This window comes from Botrytis deweyae (assembly GCF_014898535.1).
Source record: "Botrytis deweyae strain B1 chromosome Unknown BDEW_009, whole genome shotgun sequence".
In the NCBI taxonomy this organism is placed as follows: Eukaryota; Fungi; Ascomycota; class Leotiomycetes; order Helotiales; family Sclerotiniaceae; genus Botrytis; species Botrytis deweyae.
The window spans coordinates 1,216,703-1,241,646 of NW_024066216.1; the positions used below are offsets into that span (position 1 = coordinate 1,216,703).

The 24,944-nt window shown below is 43.0% G+C and overlaps 5 protein-coding genes across 5 annotated transcripts; 4 read left to right on the forward strand and 1 right to left on the reverse strand.

Annotated features, from left to right (window-relative positions):
* Positions 1-3,322: 3,322 nt before the first annotated feature.
* On the forward strand, positions 3,323-8,137 carry EAE98_004988 (uncharacterized protein; the record flags this gene model as incomplete). Its single annotated transcript, XM_038952609.1, has 16 exons — positions 3,323-3,346; positions 3,423-3,657; positions 3,707-4,000; positions 4,058-4,278; positions 4,350-4,629; positions 4,697-4,930; positions 4,988-5,481; positions 5,554-5,709; positions 5,788-5,950; positions 5,999-6,346; positions 6,402-6,423; positions 6,476-6,526; positions 6,579-6,643; positions 6,697-7,312; positions 7,368-7,838; positions 7,909-8,137. The coding sequence occupies 16 exons, from the start codon at positions 3,323-3,325 to the stop codon at positions 8,135-8,137; spliced, it is 3,903 nt and encodes a 1,300-aa protein (XP_038811259.1).
* A 1,532-nt stretch (positions 8,138-9,669) lies between these two features.
* EAE98_004989 (uncharacterized protein) lies at positions 9,670-11,549 on the forward strand (the record flags this gene model as incomplete). Its single annotated transcript, XM_038952610.1, has 3 exons — positions 9,670-9,677; positions 9,815-10,154; positions 10,266-11,549. The coding sequence occupies 3 exons, from the start codon at positions 9,670-9,672 to the stop codon at positions 11,547-11,549; spliced, it is 1,632 nt and encodes a 543-aa protein (XP_038811260.1).
* Positions 11,550-14,686: 3,137 nt separating this feature from the next.
* On the forward strand, positions 14,687-15,061 carry EAE98_004990 (uncharacterized protein; the record flags this gene model as incomplete). The annotated part of the gene is made up of 2 exons (XM_038952611.1): positions 14,687-14,771; positions 14,841-15,061. 2 exons carry the CDS (start codon positions 14,687-14,689, stop codon positions 15,059-15,061), a joined length of 306 nt encoding a protein of 101 aa, XP_038811261.1.
* Positions 15,062-17,335: 2,274 nt separating this feature from the next.
* EAE98_004991 (uncharacterized protein) lies at positions 17,336-20,315 on the forward strand (the record flags this gene model as incomplete). Its single annotated transcript, XM_038952612.1, has 2 exons — positions 17,336-19,991; positions 20,047-20,315. 2 exons carry the CDS (start codon positions 17,336-17,338, stop codon positions 20,313-20,315), a joined length of 2,925 nt encoding a protein of 974 aa, XP_038811262.1.
* Positions 20,316-21,256: 941 nt separating this feature from the next.
* EAE98_004992 (uncharacterized protein) lies at positions 21,257-24,500 on the reverse strand (the record flags this gene model as incomplete). The annotated part of the gene is made up of 2 exons (XM_038952613.1): positions 21,257-24,406; positions 24,468-24,500. The coding sequence occupies 2 exons, from the start codon at positions 24,498-24,500 to the stop codon at positions 21,257-21,259; spliced, it is 3,183 nt and encodes a 1,060-aa protein (XP_038811263.1).
* Positions 24,501-24,944: the final 444 nt, after the last annotated feature.

Consider the following 24,944-nt stretch of genomic DNA (forward strand, 5'->3'; position numbering starts at 1 on the left):
TTACAATCCATCCTTTTCCTATAGAATCTACTCTCCCTCTACTATAGAATCTAAGGGGCGTACGAGGAAACCCCCTCTCAATTTCAGGACACGAGAATGAATAAATCACTTTTGGGGGATATGAGAGTAATTTGTCTTATAATACAATCAGACTCTTCTTCAATCCTTCCCTTTACTTACCTCGAAACCTACCTATACATAAAATATCCCCTAGACTACTAATAGAGGACACCTCGCTCTATTAACCATTCAGAATATTAGAAATTTGAGAATTCTTATTATCGAAATATAAGACTTCTATAATAATTGTTACAGTACTAGACAATTGAAAAAAGCCGAAACTGAAAAACACACCAAAAATAATCATTTTTCATCCTTTTTAAAGTTAGATATTCTGAATATCTTTGAATTAATTATTATAAGATTTTAATATAGTATAATAATTTATATAAATTTTGATAAAAATTAAACAAATTATTTTTAATAATTTATTTTGTATTGATTCGATTGATTAAAGTTAATTAAATTCAAAAATTCAATTTTTGTAACAATTTTACTAGTTAATTTAGCGTATTTTCACATTTTTTCAAAAGCTTTAATTTCAAACTATGAATTCAAGATCAAAAAAAATCTTAAAAATATTTGATATATTTTTTATCAAATAATCAATAAATCTCTATTATATGTATATAAAAATATATTTCTTATATACTTTATATAAATAATTATATATTATTGAAAAGGTTAATAAATAATCATTTTAGGTGTGTTTTTGAGCTATGGCTTTTTTCAATTGTTGGTTATTGTAACTATTCATAATAATATCTTTTAAAACCATTTCAGATTTATTTTTTAAAAAAAATATAAATATATATTTGATATATTTATTATTATTTTCTTAATAAATTTCAAATTTCAAATTTAATATAAAGACTTTTTAATATAATATCATTTATTAAATTATTAATAATTAAGCTCATATACAAACCACTTAAGATATCCTAAGTCAGTAGTCTAGAGGATAGAGGAAATATCTCCTCTTACCCCTGTTTATCTCCTCCCCTCGTTACATACTCATCCGAATAAATTTAATTTAATTTGATAATTGTAACGGAAATAGTATTGTATACTACGTGGATCAGATCATATGATAATTAGAAATGTAATATATAAAACACCTCGGAGTGAAATAACAATAATCAGATCGGCTACAGGATTGATCTCTATTTTTATAATTGAAACCTAAAGATCACCTAGTAGATAATCTCATTTCTTCTCTATAAGAAAAGATTAGTTCTAATTGTAACTCTAATTCTATACACACTTTCATACTTATACCATTATTCAATAATCATTCCCCTTCATCGTAATATACTATTATCCTATATAATAATAATATAATATATATAAATATATAAGTATACAATTTTACATTTTAATCTAAAGCTTTACGAGTTTGAAAAATAACTTTCGAAAGCTAGAAAGTATTCTATAACTTTATATATCTACTAATATTTTCTTTCTAAATAACTATTTAGTCTTAAGTCTTAGTCGTAGCAATTATTCAGTCTTATATTATTAAGATTATTTAATCCTAAACTCAATCTCAATCTCAAATATATTACAATACAGCAGAATAAAACAAACATCATTGACTGTCGGCATCATCTCCACAATAGCTACTAGTGAATGACTTGTTCTTGCTCCAAATTCCAACCCTTACTCGCCTTTGAGAAGCCAATGGTCTGAAAGAAACGATGTGGGGTCTTTCGGCGTCTTTAGGGAGGTGTTCAAGCATTGTGAAAAGGCATCGTACTTCGTACATTACCTGATCATTGGCAGGATATGAGCCGGTTTGTGCTGCTGTGCCACACGGGGTCCGTAAGCACCCAGTCGGCCGCCGCAAGGATTTAATAAGGAACCCCCAATCGGATTATTAGAAAATGTTTATCTTCCCAGCTCAAGCTTTACCAAGCATATTAAAGCTTATTCCGTTGTCGAAGGGGCACCTGCAGTCAAGCGGGATACTAATATGACGTGGATCTGCACCAACGTCCATCTCACCAACACTAATAATCTGACGACTTTCTCCCCCTGGCGTGCAGGAACTCTCATTCTTAGGGCAAAGTACTGGTTACCGGCTATGCACGCACACTACTCTGTATGTGTGGAGGTGACATTCTGAATATAGAGAAACTTGGATATACCGGACTGGGATATACCGGAATCTTGAATATATCAGAAAAATTTGCTGATTTGATTACTTTTTATATAGGAATATCAGATATTTAAGCAAAACTAATATATTGAATACTTTTTTTAATAAATCTAATATAAATTTTGATAATGGATTTAATTAAATAAACTTTTTTTTTAAACAAGTAAATTTAATTGATTATTATCATATAATATTTTTTTGAAAATATCAGGATTTGGAGTTAAAATCGAATATAAATTTTAATTAGAAAGCTTAAACTATTGTTTTTTATATCGGAATCTTGAATACATTAGATTTGATTGATCGAAAATTTCAGTCTAATATAATCAAGTTCTTCTGTAATGGAAAATGGTTTAAGCGAAAGATTTAAGCGAAAGGTTTAAGTGCTATCTTATCAACCTCAAAGGCTAAACCCATCAAATGAAGTCCCCGTAGCCCTTGCGAACATGTTATGCTATTTGGAAGTTTACCCGAATAACTCACAATACCATTCAAAGTACCGAGAGACGGGATATTTCCTTCCTCATTCCGACTCCGCCACAAAATTCCCGATATATATCTGACGTATTATTTCAGAAGCAAGCATGTAGATCAAGATGAAACCCCTCTATTAGGACATCGTTATATTTATTAGGTTAGTAGAATCATCAGGATTTGAGCTATGATATAATATTATATAGAGAATTGAGTTACATTTTGTGAAAATAGAAAAAGTTCCGAAATTGTCACGGAATATGATCCGATCGGGACTAAACGGAAGCTAATTGCTTACTATCGGGTCGGGATTAGTCGGATACCTCTATATTAGGATACCTCTATGTATCCTTATAGAGAGGTTTTGCTGTACTATATTGCTTCGGTTGCTCTGGAGTGTCGTTCTCTTCTTCCTTCAATTGGATATACTTCGTGCATTTACTTCTCAACTTTTCACCTCATCATCGGCAAATCGGCGGCGGGTATCATGATGAATGACTCGCTGAACTCCTTGTGTCCCGACGATTCCTTCGGGCCAACAGTGAAAGTCCAAAGCTGTCGGGATGGCTTCGATTTTACCTTACTCTTTGAGTAGAGCATATTTACCATCCTTCCAGCTACCTTATTACTATGCGCCGTGCCGTTTCGATTCTGGTCAATTTATCGACGACCAGACGCGGTGAAAGGGTCGCTACTCCGGATTTTCAAACTCGTCAGCTAATACCCCTAGATCCAAGGCCTTATCGCTTCGCAAGCTGATATGCAGTCTACTGTAGTTTACCATCGTGGTACTGTGTCTACTCAGATTGGCCCTGCTAGTCTTATGGACGCTCCCTCTGTATGCTGCATTACGGACACGCGCGACCATCGCAACAGCAGCGCTGGATCTAGCCGCTACCATCGCAATAGGGCTTTTGTCGCCTCTGGAGCATGCAAAGTCGCTGCGACCGTCGATCTTACTCAGCGTTTTTCTCTTCTTCACAACAATCTTGGACATTGCAAGAGCACGAACAGAATGGCTCCTCCCGGGCTCATCCGCTACTTCCGCCGTATTCGTAGCTGCACTGGCTATCAAGAGCCTGTTGCTGGTTCTGGAGGCCCTTTCAAAGGCGAGCCACAGTCATACGCAGGGCCCAGATATGCCAGAGCGGAGGAGCGGTATCTACAGCCTTAGTTTCTTTGCCTGGCTGAACCCGTTGATTTATCAAGGCAATTGGGGCAATTTGACGGTCCATGATTTGTACCCAATCGATGAGCATATTTCGTCCCAGTCAGTCCACGAGCGAGTTCAGAAGCAGTGGAATTCCAGTTCGTCCTTGTCCTTAGATCGCTTTCCGTGATATCTGTAGCTGAAATTGTATGCAGGTTCCAAAGATAAAAGCTATTCTCTCGCCTTAGCGATAGCCAAGGCGCTCTGGGCTCCAGTCACCGTAACTATGGTCCCTAGACTTGTTTTAATCGCATTCAGTATGGCCCAGCCATTTTTGATTGAAGATGCTATCAATTTTGTCGAGGGTGGAACCGAACCCAATCAATATGGTTATGGGCTGATTGGAGCTTTTGGAATTACATATCTTGGAATTGCTGTACGTCTCATCTAATATTCCCTCTCCCTCTCCTGTTTCAAATGAATAGGCAGGTCTCATACTTGCTTCAGATTTCGACAGCGTGGTACCAGTATCTGACTTCTCGGGCACTCACGATGATTCGCGCGGCGCTGATCAGCATCATCTACAAGTCGAGCCTTGATATCGCCGTGGGCACTGTAGAGGCGTCTTCGCCTGCAAGCTTGATGGGGGCCGATGTCGAGCGTGTCATGTCGACGCTTCAGTGGGTCATCAGTACAGCCCCCAACATTATTCAGGCTACCGTCGCCATCTGGATGTTAGAGACACGTCTCGGGGCAATTTGCGTGGCACCTGTCATTTTGCTTCCGAGTGAGTTTGATGATCACTCAATCACCGCATGTTACAGCAATGTGAATACTAATGATCGTGTTCTTAGTTCTGGCATACGCATCTAGTCAAGTTGCTAAGAAAATCCGGCCGCGCCAGCGACAATGGATGCAAGCAGTTCAGAAACGTGTGGCTTACACCTCGGATGTTCTCGGCTCGATTAAGGGTATGAAGATGCTTGGTCTCACCAATATGATCACTGGGAACGTGCAAGATCTGAGAGAACAAGAGTTGCAAAAGTCGAAGCGTTTTCGATATGTACAGATCGTCAATATCACCCTCGGTATGTTCTCTTCCTCTTTCTAGGCTGTCGAACTTATATTAACTATTGCTTCTCAAGGAAATGCCGCAAACATACTGTCTCCCGTCGTCACCTTCATCGGCTATGGCATTATTGCGAAGTACTCGTCCGGTAAGGCACCAAGTGCCGCAACCATCTTCTCGTCGTTGTCTCTGCTGTCGGTGTTGATCAGTCCGGTGAACGAGCTAGTCTCAGCCATTCCCAATCTAGCCTCCGCGTTAGAGTGTTGCAATCGTATTCAACAGTACACGGAAGGCAAGAAACAGGTCGACTTCAGACGCCTGACCCGTGAGCCCAGAGTTTCTGATGTTGAGACTGATAGGGAGCCGAAATACGAGAAATCCGAAAGCGGCACCAGCATCATTGAACTTAGGCAGGTCAATGCAGGCTGGTCTCCAGAGAAGACCGTCCTCCACGACCTCTCCGTGCAGATTACTGCGGGCACACTAACCATCGTTGTCGGGCCCGTTGGATGCGGAAAATCCACTTTACTCCAGATCTTGCTAGGCGAAGGGATCCTGCACAGCGGCTCAGTAAGCCTGTCGACAGATGATATTGCATATTGTGATCAGACGCCTTTCCTAACGAACCAAAGTATCTGACAGAACATCGTTGGCAACTTGGATTATGATCAGGAATGGTATATCTCTTGTTTGCGGGCATGTGCCTTGGACGTTGATATTCGTCAGTTTCCAGACGGCGATAGTAGCCGAGTGGGAAGTAAAGGTATTTCATTGAGTGGCGGGCAGAAACAACGCTTGGTATGTGTAAACGTGTCTGTTTTCTGGAGTTATCTTTCTTTATTGATTAAAAACAATCTAATTTGTATTCCCACTTAGACCGTCGCTAGAGCCGTCTACGCCCGGAAGAAGATTGTCCTGATGGACGATTGCCTCAGCGGGCTGGACTCGGAAACGGAACGGCACTGCTTTCACCAACTGTTAAGTCAAGATGGATTAATACGAAACACTGGTGCTACTATTATACTGGTTACTCATGCCGGTAAACCTCCATCTAATCTTCATTGAGGATCACTGCTGACAGATGCAGTCAAATGGCTCCCGTATTCAGATCAGATCCTCGTTCTTAGCCCAGAGGGTCGCCTATTACAGTTCGGCACATACCAATCTCTCACATCAGTACCCGGACATCTTCATAATCTCAACTTGAAAGAAAACGGATTCGAGAACGCAAGTTCCATTACGAAGCTGGATATCAATTCAAGTACATCAGATTCTCCAATACCCGACGAAAAGAGGGATAAGGAGGAAGCAGGTGAAAGAGGCGGACGTCGAGATCCCCGTAATCTTTTATACTACATTAACACTATGGGCAAACCAGCTTTTGGCTTATTTCTACTTTTCACCACCATACAGTGTAGTTTTATCGCACTACAGCGTAATTAGGCAGACCCTCTATTAGCTATTCAAGTCATTGACTGATAGATTTGCAGCACTGTGGCTCAGCTGGATGAGGTCGGGACTCTGGAACTCTTTTGCGTCAATCTATGCTGACCTGGATACATAGGGCTCCTATGACTTTTATCTCGGCCACGGACTCGGGATCTCTCTTGAACCGGTGAGTTTAACCGTTTCAGTCAATAGAAAAAAGCGTCGTGACTCGCGAACAGGTTCACTCAGGATATGACCCTAATGGATATGCAATTACCAATGTCCCTTTTGCTTTCCACCGAAGGTATGTTGCTGCCATCTCCTCTCTATCACGCTTTCATTACTAAAGATGTATAGGACTTGGCAAAACCATCGCCGGAGCAATCCTGACTTGCGTCTCCTCAGGCTATATGGCCCTGTGTCTGCCTGTTTTAGGAGTGGCGCTCTTCTATCTTCAAAAGTACTACCTCCAGACCTCCCGGCAGATGCGGCTACTCGATCTCGAAGCCAAATCCCCGCTCTATACGCATCTCACTGAGACCTTGGACGGGGTGCGGACCATACGTGCATTGAAATGGAAGGGGTACGTCCTTAACCAAAACTTTGGACTGCTCGATCTTGCGCAACGACCGTTCTATCTGCTTTTGTGCCTGCAGAACTGGTTAAATCTCGTGCTAGATGTTGTCGTCGCTTGTTTGGCTATCATCCTCATTGCTTTAGCCGTGACGCTGCGGCATTCGATGAACAGCAGTCTGCTGGGAGTTGCGATGGTTAGCATTGTGAGTTTTAGTCAAACGCTATCATCTTTCGTGAATTACTGGACTAGTATCGAGTCGTCTTTGGGGGCTATTGCGAGAACACGGCGATTTGTCGCAGAAACGCCGGCAGAACTGTCCGACGGAGCAGCAGTCGTCTCTGTAGAATGGCCTTCGGACACTTCTATCGAGTTCAAGGATGTCTCTGCTTCATATCAGTACGTGTATCCCCAATTGCCTTTATCAACGATATATTACTGACAACGATCAAAGGGTCTCCGGTCCCGAGGTCGTACAGAAGATTAATCTGATCATCGATGCTGGGCAGCGGGTCGCGATTTGTGGCCGCACGGGTTCGGGCAAATCCACTCTCGTCGCACTTCTCCTACGCCTGCTAGACCCCAAGTCTGGCGTCGTGTCCATTGGGCACGACGACATCTCTTCGCTTTCCCCAGAGACAGTCCGCGGGCGCATCAACTCGCTGCCACAGGACCCGTGGTTTCTGCCGGGGGGACATGAAACTGTGCGTTCCAACTTGGACCCTCTAAGCGAAGCCACAGAATCCCAGATCCAAGTTGCATTGGAAAAAGTCGGATTGACAGAGCAGATCCGGAGGATGGGCGGCCACGATGCAGAAATGCGTGGGAGTCACCTGTCCGCTGGACAAAGACAATTGTTCTGTTTGGCGAGGGCCATGCTGATGCGGAGAAGTAAAATCTTGCTGCTGGATGAGGCAACAAGCAGGTACTCCACTACTGTCCCCCTTCTCGAGAATCGTATGAAGATAATACTAACGACTACTGTGATGAACCAGTGTCGATGTACCTACGGAGGAGACCATGATGTCCATCTTGCGGACCGAGTTTCAAGGCTGGACTATCATAGCAATCGTCTATCGGCTACAGAGCATCCAGGACTTTGATCGCGTGGTGATGCTGGATCAGGGCCGGGTTGTCGAATGTGAAAGTCCGACGGTGCTTCTTGCGGATGAGGGCTCGGCTTTTGCGAAGCTGTATAGGAATGGGGGGTGGCAGTCATCTTAGAAGATGGAAGCAAGGATCATCGGTTCAAGTGACTGTTATATAGCCACTGTGTAACTCGAGATCTGAGACTCTGAGATTGATTCATGTAAGATGAAGGTAGATGAGAAATATCGACAAATGTATGTTTGAAAGCTAGCTCCTATTTCATTCTAGGTACCTAGTAGAACTAAAGGAGAACCAGCCTCTTCATGAGGATTCACTAAAATCAACGAGGAATCTATCCATGTCTTGCAGTGGTGAAGTGATACATGCAACTCGGGAAATATCCATTTGGAGAGCTTATCAGAAGCTATTCTCTGCTATTCTCTCATTGCCTAAAGGATCTCACGTCTTATAGAACCAACCTGACCCTCAATTTATTTCCCTCCACAATCTCGTCCTTCCGAGACATGATCTCTTCTATATCCCAATTGGCGCTTCTATATCGCCCACTGAGCCATCTCTGTGTTTCTCGGGTCAACTATACGATCGTATCGGCCGCCAACTCAGGCGCATAGACCAAATTCGTATGACACTGGGCAGGTAAGGCCTTGATGAGTTCAGTGTCGACGGCTCCAGGATGAACAGCTATTGCCACAACTCCCTATCCCCCGCACTCGACGCTGGTGAATTCCTGCAAACGACATACCCCCAATTTCCCCGTCTAGTAGGCCGAGGCACCCGCCCGGCACAGGTGCGCCCCGATCGAGTTGATGTTGGTAATTGTCTTTCTTCTGGCCACCTCTGAGAAGGAGCGGAAGGAAGGCTCGCGTCATCAGATATGTCCCCTTACATTGACCTCCCAAGTCGCCGACCAAGAAGTGGGATCGGTGTCCGCGAGCGGGAACCCATTCTCGAGACATCCGGCATTGTTGACAAGAATATCGAGACGACCAAACGATTGCTCTGTCTGCGCGAAGACGGAGACAACATTTTTCTCATCGGAAACATCCAGCGTGCGCTTGAGGAATTTGGGAGCCGGGTGACCAGCTTTTGCTGCCTCCTCGAGAATCGCTTCTCGACCGGGTCGAGGGACGCGCGAGCACCTATAGCAATGGCAGAGGCGCCTGCCTGGGTAAATGCAACCGCGCACGCACGACCAATACCCCGGGAAGCTCTGGTGATAAAAACAGCTCGATTCTTTTGTTCTTTGCAATTGGCAGCGGTGACCACGGGATAAGTGTCGTGGTGTATTATGGCCGTGTGAGCAGCTCATGTTATCATACGAATTCATACTCTGCTACACCGACAGGATATCGAGAGGAATACCAACTTGTATAGGAAAAGAAATCTGAAGTTCCATTTGGGGAGGAATAAAAGCAGCACAAATTTATGACTATGTATGGTGAGAAATGTGAAGCTTGTAGTTTCTCCTGCTTGTTTCAAATATATATTTATTACTTCAATTTAGATTTATATGTAATCCGATTGCTATTTCCATTCAATTATATGTATGGAAATATGAAGAGGCTATTTGTTTATTCAAGGTTGGTGTTTTTCGTCATGTTTTTCCGAGACCCGAGAGGAATACTCGAGAGAGATCAAATATACAAATGTATAAGTATGGTTTATAAGAATATGAATTCAAGGTTCAAGTATAATCAGCCGTCAAAACAGCTTCATAGCCATTAAATGATTTAAACTTACAGTAATTTTTCTCCTCATTTATGGTTATTTCCATTGCAAAAAAGCTAGTAGAATAAAAGCCAGTCAACCAAACAAGCTTTCAAATTCTCTGCAAACGCTGAGGAAGAGCAGTCAAATAGAGTCAGAAATCTCTTCCAAATATATTTTCCTCTTCCTCCAGAAAATAGAAACGGTTACCGTGGCAGATTTCCTCCGGGATCCATTTGATGTTCTTATCGTTGGTGGTGGCACTGCGGGCTTAGTCCTCGCTGCGCGCTTGTCTGAGGATCCACGCATTCGAGTCGGCGTGATGGAGGCAGGCCTCTCGCGCATCGGCGATCCAAACGTTGATCTACCAGCAAGAGTAGCAATGATGATAAGTAATCCAGAATACGATTGGAACTTTAAAAGTGTTCTGTAGGTGTATATATAATTTAAATTTTCCCTTTATTCCTTCATTTTCTTTTGTTCGAAGTTTGGCTCATGGATCCACGATATATTCTTCATATCTCATTACCTACAGGTGGGAACCAAAAAAAAAAGTGTATCATGTACCACGAGGAAAAATGCTTGGTGGTTCAAGTGGCATCGATTTCCTGGCCTACGCTCGACCCTGCGCGGAGATATTGATGACTGGTCCGAGGCGTTTGGGATCCAAGGCTGGTCATGGTCTGATCTGTTACCATATTTTGAACGGGGCGAGAGGCGAGAGTTCGACGAGCCTAACATTCTCAATCGAGGTCTTGAGGAATGCCCTCTGAATCAGGACTGTCATGGCCTTAATGGAGCTATTCACACCTTGATGAGTACTTGGCAAGTTCCTTTTGAAAAGAAGCTCCTACTCGCCTTCGATGAAGTATCCGGCCTTTCACGACCCGAGGACCCGTACAACGGCAGCCATCTGGGGTTTTATAGAACTCTATCTACAACTAACCGAGTAGAGAAGCCAATTCGAAGCTACGCAGCCAGAGGATATTTGGCACCGATCTCTGGGCGGGCAAATTCCATAGTCCTGACGAACGCCCTCGCTCGTAGAATCATATTAGAGAGTGGCTCTGATGGGTTCCTTTTCGCAAAAGAAGTTGAGTTTCAGCATGAGGGAGTCTTCTACTTGGCTTTCGCAAGAAATGAAGTCACCCTCAGTGCTGGATCCATACAAAGTCCCCAGCTCCTCAAACTTTCAGGCATCGGAGATCCCAAGGTTCCTGAAGAGGTGCACATTCCTTGCTTAGTACCTAACCCTCATGTCGGCAACAATCTTCAAGAGCACACTATGTCTGCTGTTGCCTATGAACTAGCTCCCGATGTCCTATCACTTGACTCATTATTTCGAAACCCAGCTTTGATGGCAGAACATCAGAAACTCTACACGGAATGGCATCCTGGGGTATTTTCTAGAGCCGTCAGTCTCCCTGGTTACATTCCATATTCTTCACAAGTGGACAAGACAGAATTTGAAGAAACGATTTCCACCATCTTGTCTAGTGCTCATGCGAATACTCGGTCACCGCTTCAAGACCCCATCTCCCAGAAGAAACAGCAAGAGCCCATCGTCGCACGTATGCGCAGCCCCAAAGCCGCGGACATCCTTCTGTTTTGTTCGTCAGCGAATTTCAATATCGGGAGAGCTCACTTCGATTGCAGTAAACTGATGTCTGGTGCCCCTGACGGTCACAACGCCTGTTACTCGGTCACAGTCAGCAACATGTACCCCCTCTCTCGCGGCAGCGTACACATTCCATCACACGACATCCTGGATACCCTCTCAATCGATCCAGGATTCCTTTCCCACCCAGCCGACGTTTGACATGCTGGCTGCTGGAGTCAAATTTGCCGACCAATTTTAAATTTTCCCATCACCTCTTCTCAAAGACAAGGTTGCGAGGCGAGTTGACCCCCCTGCTGAAGTCGATCTTCGCAGTCGAAACCAGGCGAGAGACTATGTTCGTGATCGCATTGTGCCATATCATCATGTCTTGGGAACCTGTGCCATGGGTCAGGTTGTGGACGGACGGCTGAGGGGGAAGGGGGTTGGTAGGCTTCGCGTGGGTGACGCCAGTATCTTTCCTATACAGATCAATACTACAATTATAACAACAATATATGCAGTTACTGAGAAAGCGACAGTTATAATCAAGCAGGGCCTTGAATCAGCAAGATAACAATTTATCAGCACAAGGAGTTGTATTATAAAACCTGACTTTTATGATTTCTAATTTCTGGTTAACGGAAATTCGGAACTCGTTGTAGGTATTCAAAACCATGTAAGTGCTTCGGGTCTCCTTGATGATATAAATACAATAATGCACGATCTATCCTATTATACATAAGGTTACTGCGAGATGTAATCTTACACTGGTTTGATAAAGTGTAGATAGATGGTAATCACGCCCGAGAAACTATTATACTATATGATTCAGAGTATTCATTCGGAGGATTAGATATGTATATATATGTATATATATAAGGTTGGTTGAGTTAGGAAAGGGTCCAGAGAAGGAGAAGAGGGCTTGTATTTTGATGGTGTGTGATTTAATGATATATGATTTAATGATATATGATTTAATGATATATGATTTAATGATACATGATTTAATGATATGTAATATGATATAGTATAGTATAATACATATCATCCCCCCCCCCTTCCCCCCCCCCCAAAAAAAATCTTCACCTCACCAACCCACCCACTATAGCGAAATCATAACATAATCCTCATATAATCAATTCAAAGATATCTATTAATATCAATATTAACTACAAGTTATATACATACTCATATATTTTTACAAAACCTTACAAAATCCCCCCCTTAAAAAAAACAATAAATTCGAAAAATTCATCAAGTTAATTATTTATATAAATCAAATATCGTATAAAATGAAATTGAATTTTGAATTTCGAATCTCGAATTTCGAATTTGATTTGTAAATCCTAATATAAATAAATTGTGAGGCTGAATGGAAATAACCTCGGGAGTGATATTAATGAATAGGTATTACCTAGTAATAGATGAATATTAGTAATAGATGAATCGAAGTACCTAGTAGGTAGGTATTAGGTATTAGGTATTAGGTATTAGGTATTAGGTATTAGGTATTAGGTATTAGGTATTAGGTATTAGGTATTAGGTATTGAATTTTCAAATGGTGGATCTGTCTATCTACGATGTCGAGCTTTCGTGATTGTTTGTTTGTTTGTGTATTTGAACTTTGGGGAGATTTCAGAATTCGTTTATCTATCTACGGTATTCATGAATGAATGAATGAATGAATGAAACAATGAGCGAGCGAGCCGTGTTTCTCAAGATGCAGATTCCATTGGATATTTTTTCGATTGCATAATTATTGTACGAGTACAATGGGTAGGTACCTAGGTATGTACCTAGATACATCATAATGAAAAGTATAAATTACCTAGCTACCTGGGTGCAAAAGATCAAGATTGAATTTCCAACCATGTCATTCCAAAGCCCCCTTTCGTGTTCCCATACGATAGATAGCAGAAACTATACCTAGAGGACTACGCAACTTAGATCATCGTGTCTGTACTAGTGAAATGCATATATCTGCTGAGTCTGAGTCTTCGATGATTGCCCAGGTGTGCTCAGCAAATCAATTCTTAGACAGAATCGGGCTGTAACGGCCCGGGATCCACTTGGGAAGTGGAAAGTTTGTATCGTAAATGAAGAATGAATGTTCACGATGCGAAAGAGAAGTCGAAGCGGCTCGAGCTTCAGAAAATGCTCGATGCGAGATGAAACATGTGGAAGGCTAGCTAGCTGTAAGGAGCTTCGGCCATTAGTCACCTAGGTAGTCTCCGTCTCCCTCATGCTACGATCGCACTGCGAGGGAGATGGATCGAGTAATCACGTGATATAACGAAACGATCTGGGAGATTTCCACATCCATCCGATGATCGAGTCCTGTTTCGTAACTCGGGTATCTTGATGGCCTCTCCATGTGGATGATCCCTCATTGCCCAAAGATGATTATGTGAGAATTGGGCGTTGGCAATCTCGCAGATGAAAGGGCACTTCCGAGAGCTAGAATGATGATCTTTGGATAATCCTTGCACTGCAGTGGAGATCTGGGGCACTGGAAAGCCACTGGCTCAGACTGGGCGAGCAGGAGAACGAAAAAAGATGGACCGAAGATTATACATGAGAGCTCTCATACTCGGCATGCAAGCATTGGCTGGCATGTGTGTTTAGTTTTGGCGCCGGTTTCTGTGGTGAGGAACGTTGAACGTTGAGACTTGAGAGTGGATAGAATGGATTATGGATCGTTCCGTATATAAAGTTCTAGGGATCTCCTTGGGATTGGAAAAGCTCGTACATATTTTGATATAGGGTATGGGGGATATATAAGCCACGTTAGGTTTTTTTGGATTTGATTTGATTTGATGTGATTTGATGTGATTTGATGTGATTTGATGTGATTAAGAGGAAGAAAATTAAAAGAAATGATGTCATGTGCACCGTTCGGGGAGAAGAAAGAAATTTGATGATGGGAAATTGGTAACGAGCAGGCCAGGAAGAAAGGAAGGAAAAATAAAAAAAAGGGTCAAAAACGTGAAAAACATGCCTCAACCACACTTTGAGACGGCTATAGGCGATATGTGTAATTGGTCTACCAGTGATCGCAAGATCCAAAGACGGGAGGGTCCTAGTTCTCCACGCCATGAAAGAAGAAAATGTGATTGGATGATCCACCAGCTCAGCCCAAAAGGAAAAAGATGCAAAGAATAGTTCCTGCAGTGTAAAGGTACTCGGTGAAAGGATGGTGGCAGGGCAGGAAGAAGACTTTCGAAGTGGAAGACTCGTTGGATTCAATATTCGGAGGATGTCTGGATTGATTGTACACTGCCGTCACACTACTGGACTGGCTCGTAAGGCATCAGAAGAGTGGAGCATCTTCTGCAGCCCAATGAACTGAGCCCTGCATGAAATTACAAACCCCTTGGAAGTTGGAGCGCGACGGGACGGTAGTGATAATTGATGGCGGGAAGCAAGTAGCTATAGCTATGGGTGATAGCTTTACCAATCTATCTATTTGACATTTCCAAACCTGGGTGCTTGTTTGTGCCTGATTAACAGAATGGGACCTCTGCGTAGAGTTTGGGGGAAGAAAGACAGGAAGCTGTTGTTTGGGCAATGCATCAAATGGGAAACTTTACTTGGCACTAAGAGAGAAAGGGATGGAGAAGGAGAAGAAGGAGAAGAAGGAGAAGAAGGAGAAGAAGGAGAAGAAGGAGAAGAAGGAGAAGAAGGAGAGAATAGTAGAAGAAGGAGAGAATAGTAGAAGAAGGAGAGAATAGTAGAAGAAGGAGGAGAATAGTAGAAGATGTCTGAAGCGAGAAGGAGTTCCAAATATGGCTATATGACATGAGGTATATTTTCCAATTTGAGTGAAGTGTACCTACCTACTAGGTAGTTTGAATGAAGTGGGCGTGGGAGACAGGAAAGACTTTGAGATAATGCTAGGTACTAGGTAGAGAGGAGAAGACCTAGGTACTTACTCTCGGTATATAATGGAGGTCCTAGGTAATATATTCTACGTTATATTCGATTATCTACGATGTATGATGGAGGAGTTGGCCATAAACGAAAGTCGCTTCTGAACCAGCAATCAACTCGAATATGGCTTTTTAATAGGGAATTAATTCCAACCTCACTTGGTAGGTCCTAGACACAATTATTAATCATTCATTATTTTTATACTCATCATACCAGTTGAATGTTTTCCCTTGCCATTTTGTGTGAAATGACTTCACTACCCTTTACTTGACTTGGCTTCACATCACACATCACACACCACACATCATGTATTTCACACTTCACACTTCACACTTCACTCAACCATAAACCATCCAGATTGAACATGGATACCACAAAGACATGGGTCCATTTTCGGTTCTTTTTTTCCATCTGTGTACTCCGTCGTCTGTACAAAACGTCATGGTCAAGGGTTTAGCGAATCTCAATCTCTTGTAATCTATGCATCTGTGCGTACACTCTGTCCGTGTCATCTCTATTGAAAGAGGAAAAAGCAGAAGAGAGGACCCATCATACATCCTCAATTAATCCATACCATCCCATCCATACCATCCCATCCAGACAACTCTGGTATTAGGTACACACACGCGCGCACACAAAACACACACATAATCCACACTCCCTCATACCACACCCCCTCCATACATCGAATTTCACAACACCAATCCACCCATACCTACAGACAGAGGACATCCATCCATCCATCCATCCATCCACCCATACGACCTCACTTCTCACTTGGGCTCACTAGTCTCATAATTATCTCCTCACCCATCCTGTCCAATATAATCCCTCGCAGAAGGAGATAGCAAAGGAAAGGAATCCACATCTGGGAACACTAAAACTCTAGTCGCCTTCTTTCCCCGTGCACTTTTTTTTATTTTTCTCTTAAAATATAACAAAACCTATCCTATCCGATCCGACTAAACAACGACGACGACGACGACAACAAAAAACAACGACGACGATACAGAAGAAGAACAAGAATTTACATGCATGTATACATCCTCCCTCCTCCTTTAAAGCCTTCTTTTTCTCCTCACCTATTGTATCGCATGTATATCTCTTGACTCTTTTACTCGAGGAGGAATACTAAGCAAGCAATAAAGGAAAAAAGAAGGCAAACTTAGAACCGAACCTTGGAAATCGGAAATCCAAATCCAGTCACACTCTTGACATTCATTCCCTTCCCTTTCTTCTCCATTCATTTCGCCCTTTACTTTCTCTTCCAGCACAACCTCGTCGTCCTTCTTTTCTTGCTTATTATCTTCTCATCTTCTCATCTTCTGCATTCCTGCATTCCTGCATTCCCGCATTCGTAGCCAAAATTAATTTTGGAGTGTACGACGTCGACCCAATCTTCCCTTCCAATCCAATCGCACATGTCTTACAGTACACCCACCCAGCGGGGTTAATCTTGTTCAGAACAACTCAAAACACCACCTGGGCAGGCAGGCAACAGAAGCGCCACACCACATTCTCACCCCCCCCTCGACTTAAAATCTCACGACCGATTACCCCATATCTCCCTACTTGGGTCATTGTCTCTGTTACCTCATTCTCCTTATACCACTCAAATATCGCAATCACGTATCTGCAAAACATAATTTCAGAATTTTACTGCAGTCAGAGATCCATTCCTGCAACTATCCGTCTACACTGGGATTATTGGTAGCCTTACAGTACCAAGTAATCTGCATACTCGAGTTCGGACATTTTCTTGAAGATTTTATTGTTTGTTACCCACCAATCCCGCCTTGTGTACAACTCTTATCATATCGTGAAAATTTGGGCAGGCGACGGCATTGATAATCACTTGATTGCTAACTATCTCTCGGATTTTCGCTAGACGAAAACTTTCCACAAAAAAGCTGACAATATCGAGATCGAGTCCAAAATTACATTGCGGCGAAGTTCGAGTCATCATTCCTCCACTTTCTACTCTCATCATTCGCTACATCCATCGACTCTTCAAATAATTCAAAAGTTAAGCAACGACGCACCATAATAATACTTTGAATATAAACATCCCCAAGATGAGCGACCGATACAGCAGACACACACGACCAAGGTCACCAACCTACAATCCTGCGCGAGCAAGTCTCCCAGTCGATTTGTCATACAATAATCATTCTTCGGGATCACACACCCATCATCATGTCGTACCCTTATCTCGACACGAAAACCCTCGAACCAGCAGCTCAAGCTTCAATGCTGCTCATGTTCCCATTACTACAACAACATACAAAGTCAAACCTGAGCACCGTACTGCCAGCCGCACTCGCAGCAACACGGTTGATTCTCGACCCAATGCACATACCGTATTCACTTCAATTCCCAAGCATCCAACGGTGGTTCATACTTCGGTTGTGAGACCTGCCAGTCCATCCATCAAGAATCCATATCGCGCAAGCCAGGAAGAATATTACACAATTCCAGCTTCATCTCGAAGTTCTCATCACCACAGCAGATATGCTTCTCTGGATAATGCCGATATGAACAGATCCTCTAGAGACTCTCACGGGCATAGAGAGCCGAGCCATCTTCGAATTGGTATTCCTAGTAGCAGAGACATCCCAGGTTATATTCCCACCCCATCAACTGCCTCATCATACATACCTACTCCAATCACTGCATCGTACTCGACTCCAGCATCTACTCCATCATACGCTACAACAACAACTACCACTACCAAACCTCGTGGGCCCGTATACACTGCCAATCTAGTACGACATCCAGATACAGTTGCAGACGATTATGGAGAGGATGGTTATGGTTATACAAATCCCAAAGATTTGGTTACGTATGATTTGAACAACAGTCATCCAAGGCATACGCGCAGGGATAGCATCGACAGTAGAACTAGACCCGCTAGTGCTAGCCTGACCAACCCTCTTGGATTTGGTGAAGCTGTTCAATCTCCAAGATCTTATGATACCCGAGAGCGCGGTCCACCCCCATCTACACGTGGTTTTGACAGAATCCAAACATGGGACCCTCAGCCAACTTCCGCCAGAATCCCCGTTCCCCATGTCACACCTATTGAACCAATTCAACGCCCAGTTCGTATGGATCCACCCGCAGGTTATGAGAGTGATGGACCTCAAAGACGAACTTCAACTAGGCGACCTGTTTCTATGTACCAAGATAGAGATAGCACCAGGCATGTCCCTAGAGATGAATACTATAACCCAAGGGAGGAAGAAATGCGAGAGCGAAAACCACATCACCGACAGGAGAGATATGATGATTCTGTTGAACAGCGTGGCTTTGGAATGCGCCCTGAGAGAACAGAAAGACAAGAAAGGCCTGCCAGTCGTGCTGAGAGAACAGAAAGGCCGGCTAGTAGAGCAGAAAGACCAGAGAGAATCGAGAGACATGAAAGGTCCGATAGACACGATAGATCTCCGAGAAATGAACGTGAGGATGATCGACGCGAGAAAAAGTCTAGCACGCATGAGAAGCTTGCAACGGGACTCAGCATAGCCTCTGCCGCTCTTGGCCTTGGAGCTATGGCAAATACCATGAAGCCTGATGATCGCGATGATAGAGATGATGAAAGAAGACGTAAGGATTATGGGGACGATTCACGCAGGCGACGTGAGCGTGGCGACAAAGAGACGGTGGATGTTTCAAATGAACGTCGTCACACTGACTCCCGGGATTCCTCTGAGTCTGATAGACCAGATCGCAAGGAAAGAAGGGAAAGAAGTCATCGCAACGAGAGAGATTCTACTGAATCGGTCGGTAGAGAACCTAAGGAGAGACATCACAGAGACAGAGGTGAAGTCACACCACCATTGCCTCCTCGCCGCCGCGAAGAAGATGATGTATCTGATTCGAGGAAAGAAAGAAGCCGAGAAGAAGTGCCATCAGCTTCACGTGATGTTGCTAGAGATGACCGAGACAGACGTTCGCCAGATAACGATTTTGTTGACTTGAGTGGTCGAAATCCCAAGGAAAGATTATCCTCGCCAGATGATCGTCCTCGTAGCGACGCAGCAACAACTGGTGCCCCCAATGATAATAATTCAGACACGTCAGATGAAGCAACAAACCGTCATCGCAGACCTAGACGTATTTCTGGAGCCGCGGCTGCACCATTTAACCCAAGAGATACCATGGATTTGAAAGCATTGAAAGCTGCATTGGCCGATCAAGATGCACCTGCTGATAAAGAGCCTGTGCCAGTGCTCGCACCTAAACAATCTGCTCAGGAACCTGCACTAGCACCATCCAACAAGCCACTTGGTAGAAAGTCTATCACCAAAGATATGAGTGAGGTAGCCGAATTGAGAGCTGAACTTAACCGTGAAGAGCGAGGTCGTCGCGAATCATCAGCACCTACCACAGGTGAAAACAAACAAGCACGTGTCGTTTCACCACCAAGAGAGAAGGTTGAAGAGAAGCCTGAGAAGCCTGCCATAAAGGGTATTTTACGTCAACCACGTGAGAAATTTCCCGAGGATCCTTCTCCAATCCGTGAGGGTGTTGCTCCTTTGAAAGATGCCAAGAAGGATGGTGTCCCTCCTGATGCACGTTGGACCAAGATTGCCAGAAAATTGGTAAATCCTGCCGCTCTAGAGGTTGGAAAAGAACGATTCGAAGCTCGAGATGATTTCGTAATTGTGCTTAGAGTGTTGAGTCGCGAAGAAATTCAAGCTTATGCCACTGCCACTCAACAAATTCGGGGTATGTTTCACTCAGTCGATGGACAGAATGATCAAATAGCTAACCACTTTTGTAGCCGCTAGAGAAGAAAGAGAAGAAGAGGCAGCTCGTGAGCGTCGCCGCGCAAGACGCGAAGCCCGCGAAAGACGTAATCGTAAACGAGAAGATCATGGTAGAAGCCGTCAACATTATAGCGAATCGGATACTTCTGAATCTTATGAAGATGATAGACCAAGAATGTTGGAACAGGCTCCTCCTGGTTCGAACAAGAGACCTGTTTTTGGTGATGATGCACAGATGAGTGGTGGACTTGGCGAGAGAGATAGGGTTGAGGTTGGGAGATGATGACATGATGAAGTGATTGAAGTGAAGCACCATTAGCGATCATTGTTGGCAGCGTTCACAGAGCGGTATGTTATCACGACATTTGAATTTTCGATCTCAACGCAAGGAATTTTGGTTTCAGGGGGTTACGGCAATGGAAATGAATCGGAACGGAAAGGAAAGGAAAATGTAGCAACGGAGGGAATCATTTATTCAAATAATGATAGCAGAGAGATGTGTGTAAGAAAGTGGAATCTTGTAGTATATAGATGGGAATACTTTTTTAATGGCTATGGATATGTATGGATTTGCTACTGGCTGGCTGGATCTGAGGAGGCTTAACATTAGGATGGGAGAAGTGGGCGTGAGCGTGCGAGTTTGTGTGCATTAACGGAGCGTGGTATTTTTTGGGGGGAGGTGGTAATTATGATGATGATGATGATGATAAGATAGATGGGTGGGTGGATAAATAAATAAATAGATAGATACCTATGTAGCTTGGGATAGCTTGATTTGATATGATATGATATAATATGAGATGAGATGAGATGTTATGATATAGCTATTCTATTTTTTTTATATTTGTGTTTATACTTGTACTTACTTGTATTGGAAATACGACTTTTGAGTAGATGGGCGAGTAAGTGAATGGGTGAGTAAGTGAGTGAGTGAGTAAGTAAGGAAATGAGTAAGTAAGTAAATGAGTAAGTGAATGAGTAAGTGAATAAGGAAGAGGCTTTGTAATATTCTCTAAAGGAAGATTACAGGTACCTAGGTAGATAGGTATATTCGCTATGATCTACTACTTTTACTCTACTCATCTCATGAAATCCAGCACTACTCTTCTTCCTTATGCTCAATCTCTCCCCGATGAATGAATTCAGAGATTTAGAGAAGAAAAATATAAAAAAAAGAGTATTCATAATATACTTCCTCTTCCTTACACAGGTATCTACACCACCCTACTTCTTCTTACTTCCCCTCCCACCTCTCCCCCCACTACTCTTCCCCTTATCCCCCTTTGCCTTTGCGGCCGCGGAGCCCCCTCCCATCATAACCCTCACCTTCCCCACCGGCACAACATTCGTCGTTTCTTCCGGTTTCCACCCCTTGATCAGATCCATTTCTCTCGGCCAGATTCTTTCCACATCCATACTCGATTCATCGAGGACACCCTTCGCCGTACTCGCCGCCATCCACTTCCCCAGGATTTCTCTCACCGCTTTACCTTTCTTCTGCGCGCCTGGTTGAATCTTGGCTTTATATTTATATTTTCCCATCGCAGCCCATGGTGCACAAACCGGTATCGCCTCGAGGATTTCATCGCCCGGTAACGGAAGACCGACGAAGGAATCGAGCGATGTCATGGTTTCAATCTCATTATCTTCGTGAGTATCGATACCATCTTCAAGCATCAATTTTCGCATCTCTTCGTGCTCGGCTGTTTCCTTTTGCGTACGTTGATGTTGAGCTCGTCGACGTTCTTTTTGGAATGTCAATTCCGCTTCTCGAGCCGCTTTAGCTTTCGCTTCCGCTTCTGCTTTTTCTTGACCGGCTGCAGCACCAATAATTTCTTGAGCAGCGATACGATCTTCTTCATCTTGGTCTTTGTATTTCTGTGCAATTTTCTTGGCCTTTCCTTTTTTGCCTCGCTTAGCTGGTGCAGGACCCTTTTTGGGTGGGTTTTGAACGGGTGTTGCTTTTTTACCAGTGGAGATAGACTGTGATTGTGACTCCTCGACCGAATCTTCGCCTGATTCCTCCACTTGTGCCTCAGATTCTAATGGCTGGGGCTTCTTATCGTCGATTCGAAGATTCTCGAGCTTCTCTTGTGTGGCGACTTCATCGGATTGTTCTACTTCGCCCTGTAGAGGGTTAGGCTTCGAATCGGCATCTTCATCGTCCGAATCATCCACGTCTTGATGATCAGCCTCAACTTCTTTGGCGGAACTTGGCTCATCTTCATCAGATTGATTTAATTCGTCGCCGGAACCTTCATCGCCAAGAAGTGAATCACCTGCCGGAGGAGCATCTGTGGTTGTGCCACCCGATGGCGAATCATCTTGAAGTCTATGTTTGACATGTCTAGCTTTACTCTCATCACTGATTTGGAAAAGAACTCCAAAACCAAGGAGTAGCTGAGCAGGAGGTAAGAAATTCTTCTTCCCATGGGTATTGAAACTACCAGCGGGAAGAAATTCGCCAGTAGGAGCAGATTTTGATACTTGATCTGCAGTTACCCACCAAGCAGACATACCAGCTTTAGAATCCCAGGCACTTGACGTAACAACTACCAAGGTTCCAGCTTGGCTTAGAGTTTGTGGAGGAATTGGGGCATCCGGTGTTTTTGGATTGTTTCTAACAATGACGGATGCTGCACCTCGTATATCTGCATGCAAATATATATCCCCTTTCTTGAGATATCTCTTATAAAGAATTTCACTTTGTTGTGCATCCTTTCCTGCCAGTACTAGATATCCATCACTAGATATAAACCAAATGAATTTCTCGAACCACATCTGTTTTCGTACAGGTCGTAAGATGGCCTTCTCTTGCTTCAAACCCTTCTTTAGATCTTGAGCTATCTTCGCTTCAGTACTCTTCAACGCTTTCGAAGATGATTGTAGGGTTTTGTCCTCTTTCGATGCTGCTGAACGTTTTTGATCGAAGTAATTGCGCGCATTGGCCCATGGGGACAATGCTAGATCAATATCAATAGGGATCCGGGTGTCCGCAACCTTCTCCTTCTTCTTATTGGTCTTAGCGGTATTATCCTCATCTTCACTTTCGGAGACATCACTATCAGTCTCGTAAGTAGAATCTTCTTCTTCGTCAAACGCCTCTTCATCCAATAAAATTGTTACTGTGTTTTCTTCCAATTTTAAGGGCAATTTAATCATTGAAGCTACCGGGTTATTGAACTTTTGTTCCCTTTCGATTAGACGTCCAATTTCAAACCAATCCATGCCTTGCGCAATCAAGCCATTAACAGCATCTGTTGCTTCTTGAACCCGCTCAACATTGGCTTGTAAAGCACCGGCTTTACGTTCATTCAGTGCCTGGATCTCTTGTAATCCGCCTAAACGTTTGGCCTGTTCATTTCGTGCCGCCTGAATTTTCTTTTGGGCTAGCTTTTCTCTCTCTTCGATCTTTGATTCGAGTTTTTGTCCCTCAATTGAGGAGAAGAACTCATCAACAGTTTTGTTGAAACCTTCAAACTCTAAAAAGACCAATGAAGGATCATCCTGGAATTGCTTTGGTTTGAATGGATGAAAATCATCATAAAGTAAACCTTTTCGAGTGTCTGTCTGATTTTCATCTGATGGAGTCTGAGGGTCCTTCTTCTTCGCTACAATGTAGCCTTTTGCAGTTTCGGAACTAGTTATCTCTTGAACAACTCGTTGAGCTTCTTGAAGTGATTTCATCAAATGATCCAAGAGATCTTCACTCTGCAAAACTTCGGCCGGTTTTAAAGAGGAATTGAAATTTGTGATACGCATTGCATGGTCCACTAGCATCGGTGGAAATTCTGTGATGGACACAGCCAATGCCTTTCGTAATGCATCTCCAGGCTTCTTCTTCTTCTTTCCAGAATCATCCTCTCCCTTATCCACCCCTTTTTGTAAAGCTTCTTGAAGTCGTTCTTTCGTCAAATCAGGTATTCCTCCATAATTCTGGCGATTGTCTAAAGAGTATTTAAGTCCCACTCGTAATTCCTCTTGAGCCTCTCCCGGGTCGACCACTCGAAGTAAGGTTAGGATGTTCAAGTCCTTATCCGTGAGAATGATATTGCCTCCCGCATAGAACTCCAAATATAACCTGTATTGTCCATCACTGAATTGAAATTCGATTATGCGATCTGTTCCAATTTGAGAGACCTGGGTTACTCGTCTTGTCTTGAGGTATTTCCTTAATCTTTGCACAAATACACTGGGAGCAGCTGCAGTCGCTCGAGAGAAATCGGTGAGATGACATCGAAAGCCAGAATCTATGAGAATCTGCTGTTTGTTATCTGGTTTCGCAAATTTTATCAAGAAAATCTTCGACGACAAGTCGTAGATGTTGGAAACGCGCAAAGTAACCAATGCATTGGAAAGTTCATGGGCGATGACCTGAGAAAGTTAGAAGGCATTACAAGGCGAAGAAGGCCCGTTAAAGCTTTATTTGACTTACCTTCACGTCGATAGAAGAAAATCTTTGCTTCATCTCGTCGTTGTGGCGATAATAGTATTTTTATTTTCCCAATGTTTACTCACTGAGTACTATTTTGCTATGGTGGGGGATTTGATGTAATTCTGCGCTGAGAGTAATTGAGGTACACCGTACCCTTACATCACCTTGATTGCATCATGGTGGGGCTTAATCATCACTCACTCGTTTTACTCGGTGTTGTTTTAAATGAATGCCGACCACAATTTAGCTAGTATATATCACACCAAAATTCAGCAAAAGTTATCTATTTCAAAATTCAATTATAATTCAATCACAAAGATTTGAAATATGAAATTCTATAGATATATAAATATTTAATTGAATTTTATAAATATTTTTTCAAATTATAATATTATAATATGGTTATTAAATTATTTAGAAAATAAAAATATCGAAAATATAAAAATAAAAATTCACTTATTTTCAGACTTTAAATAC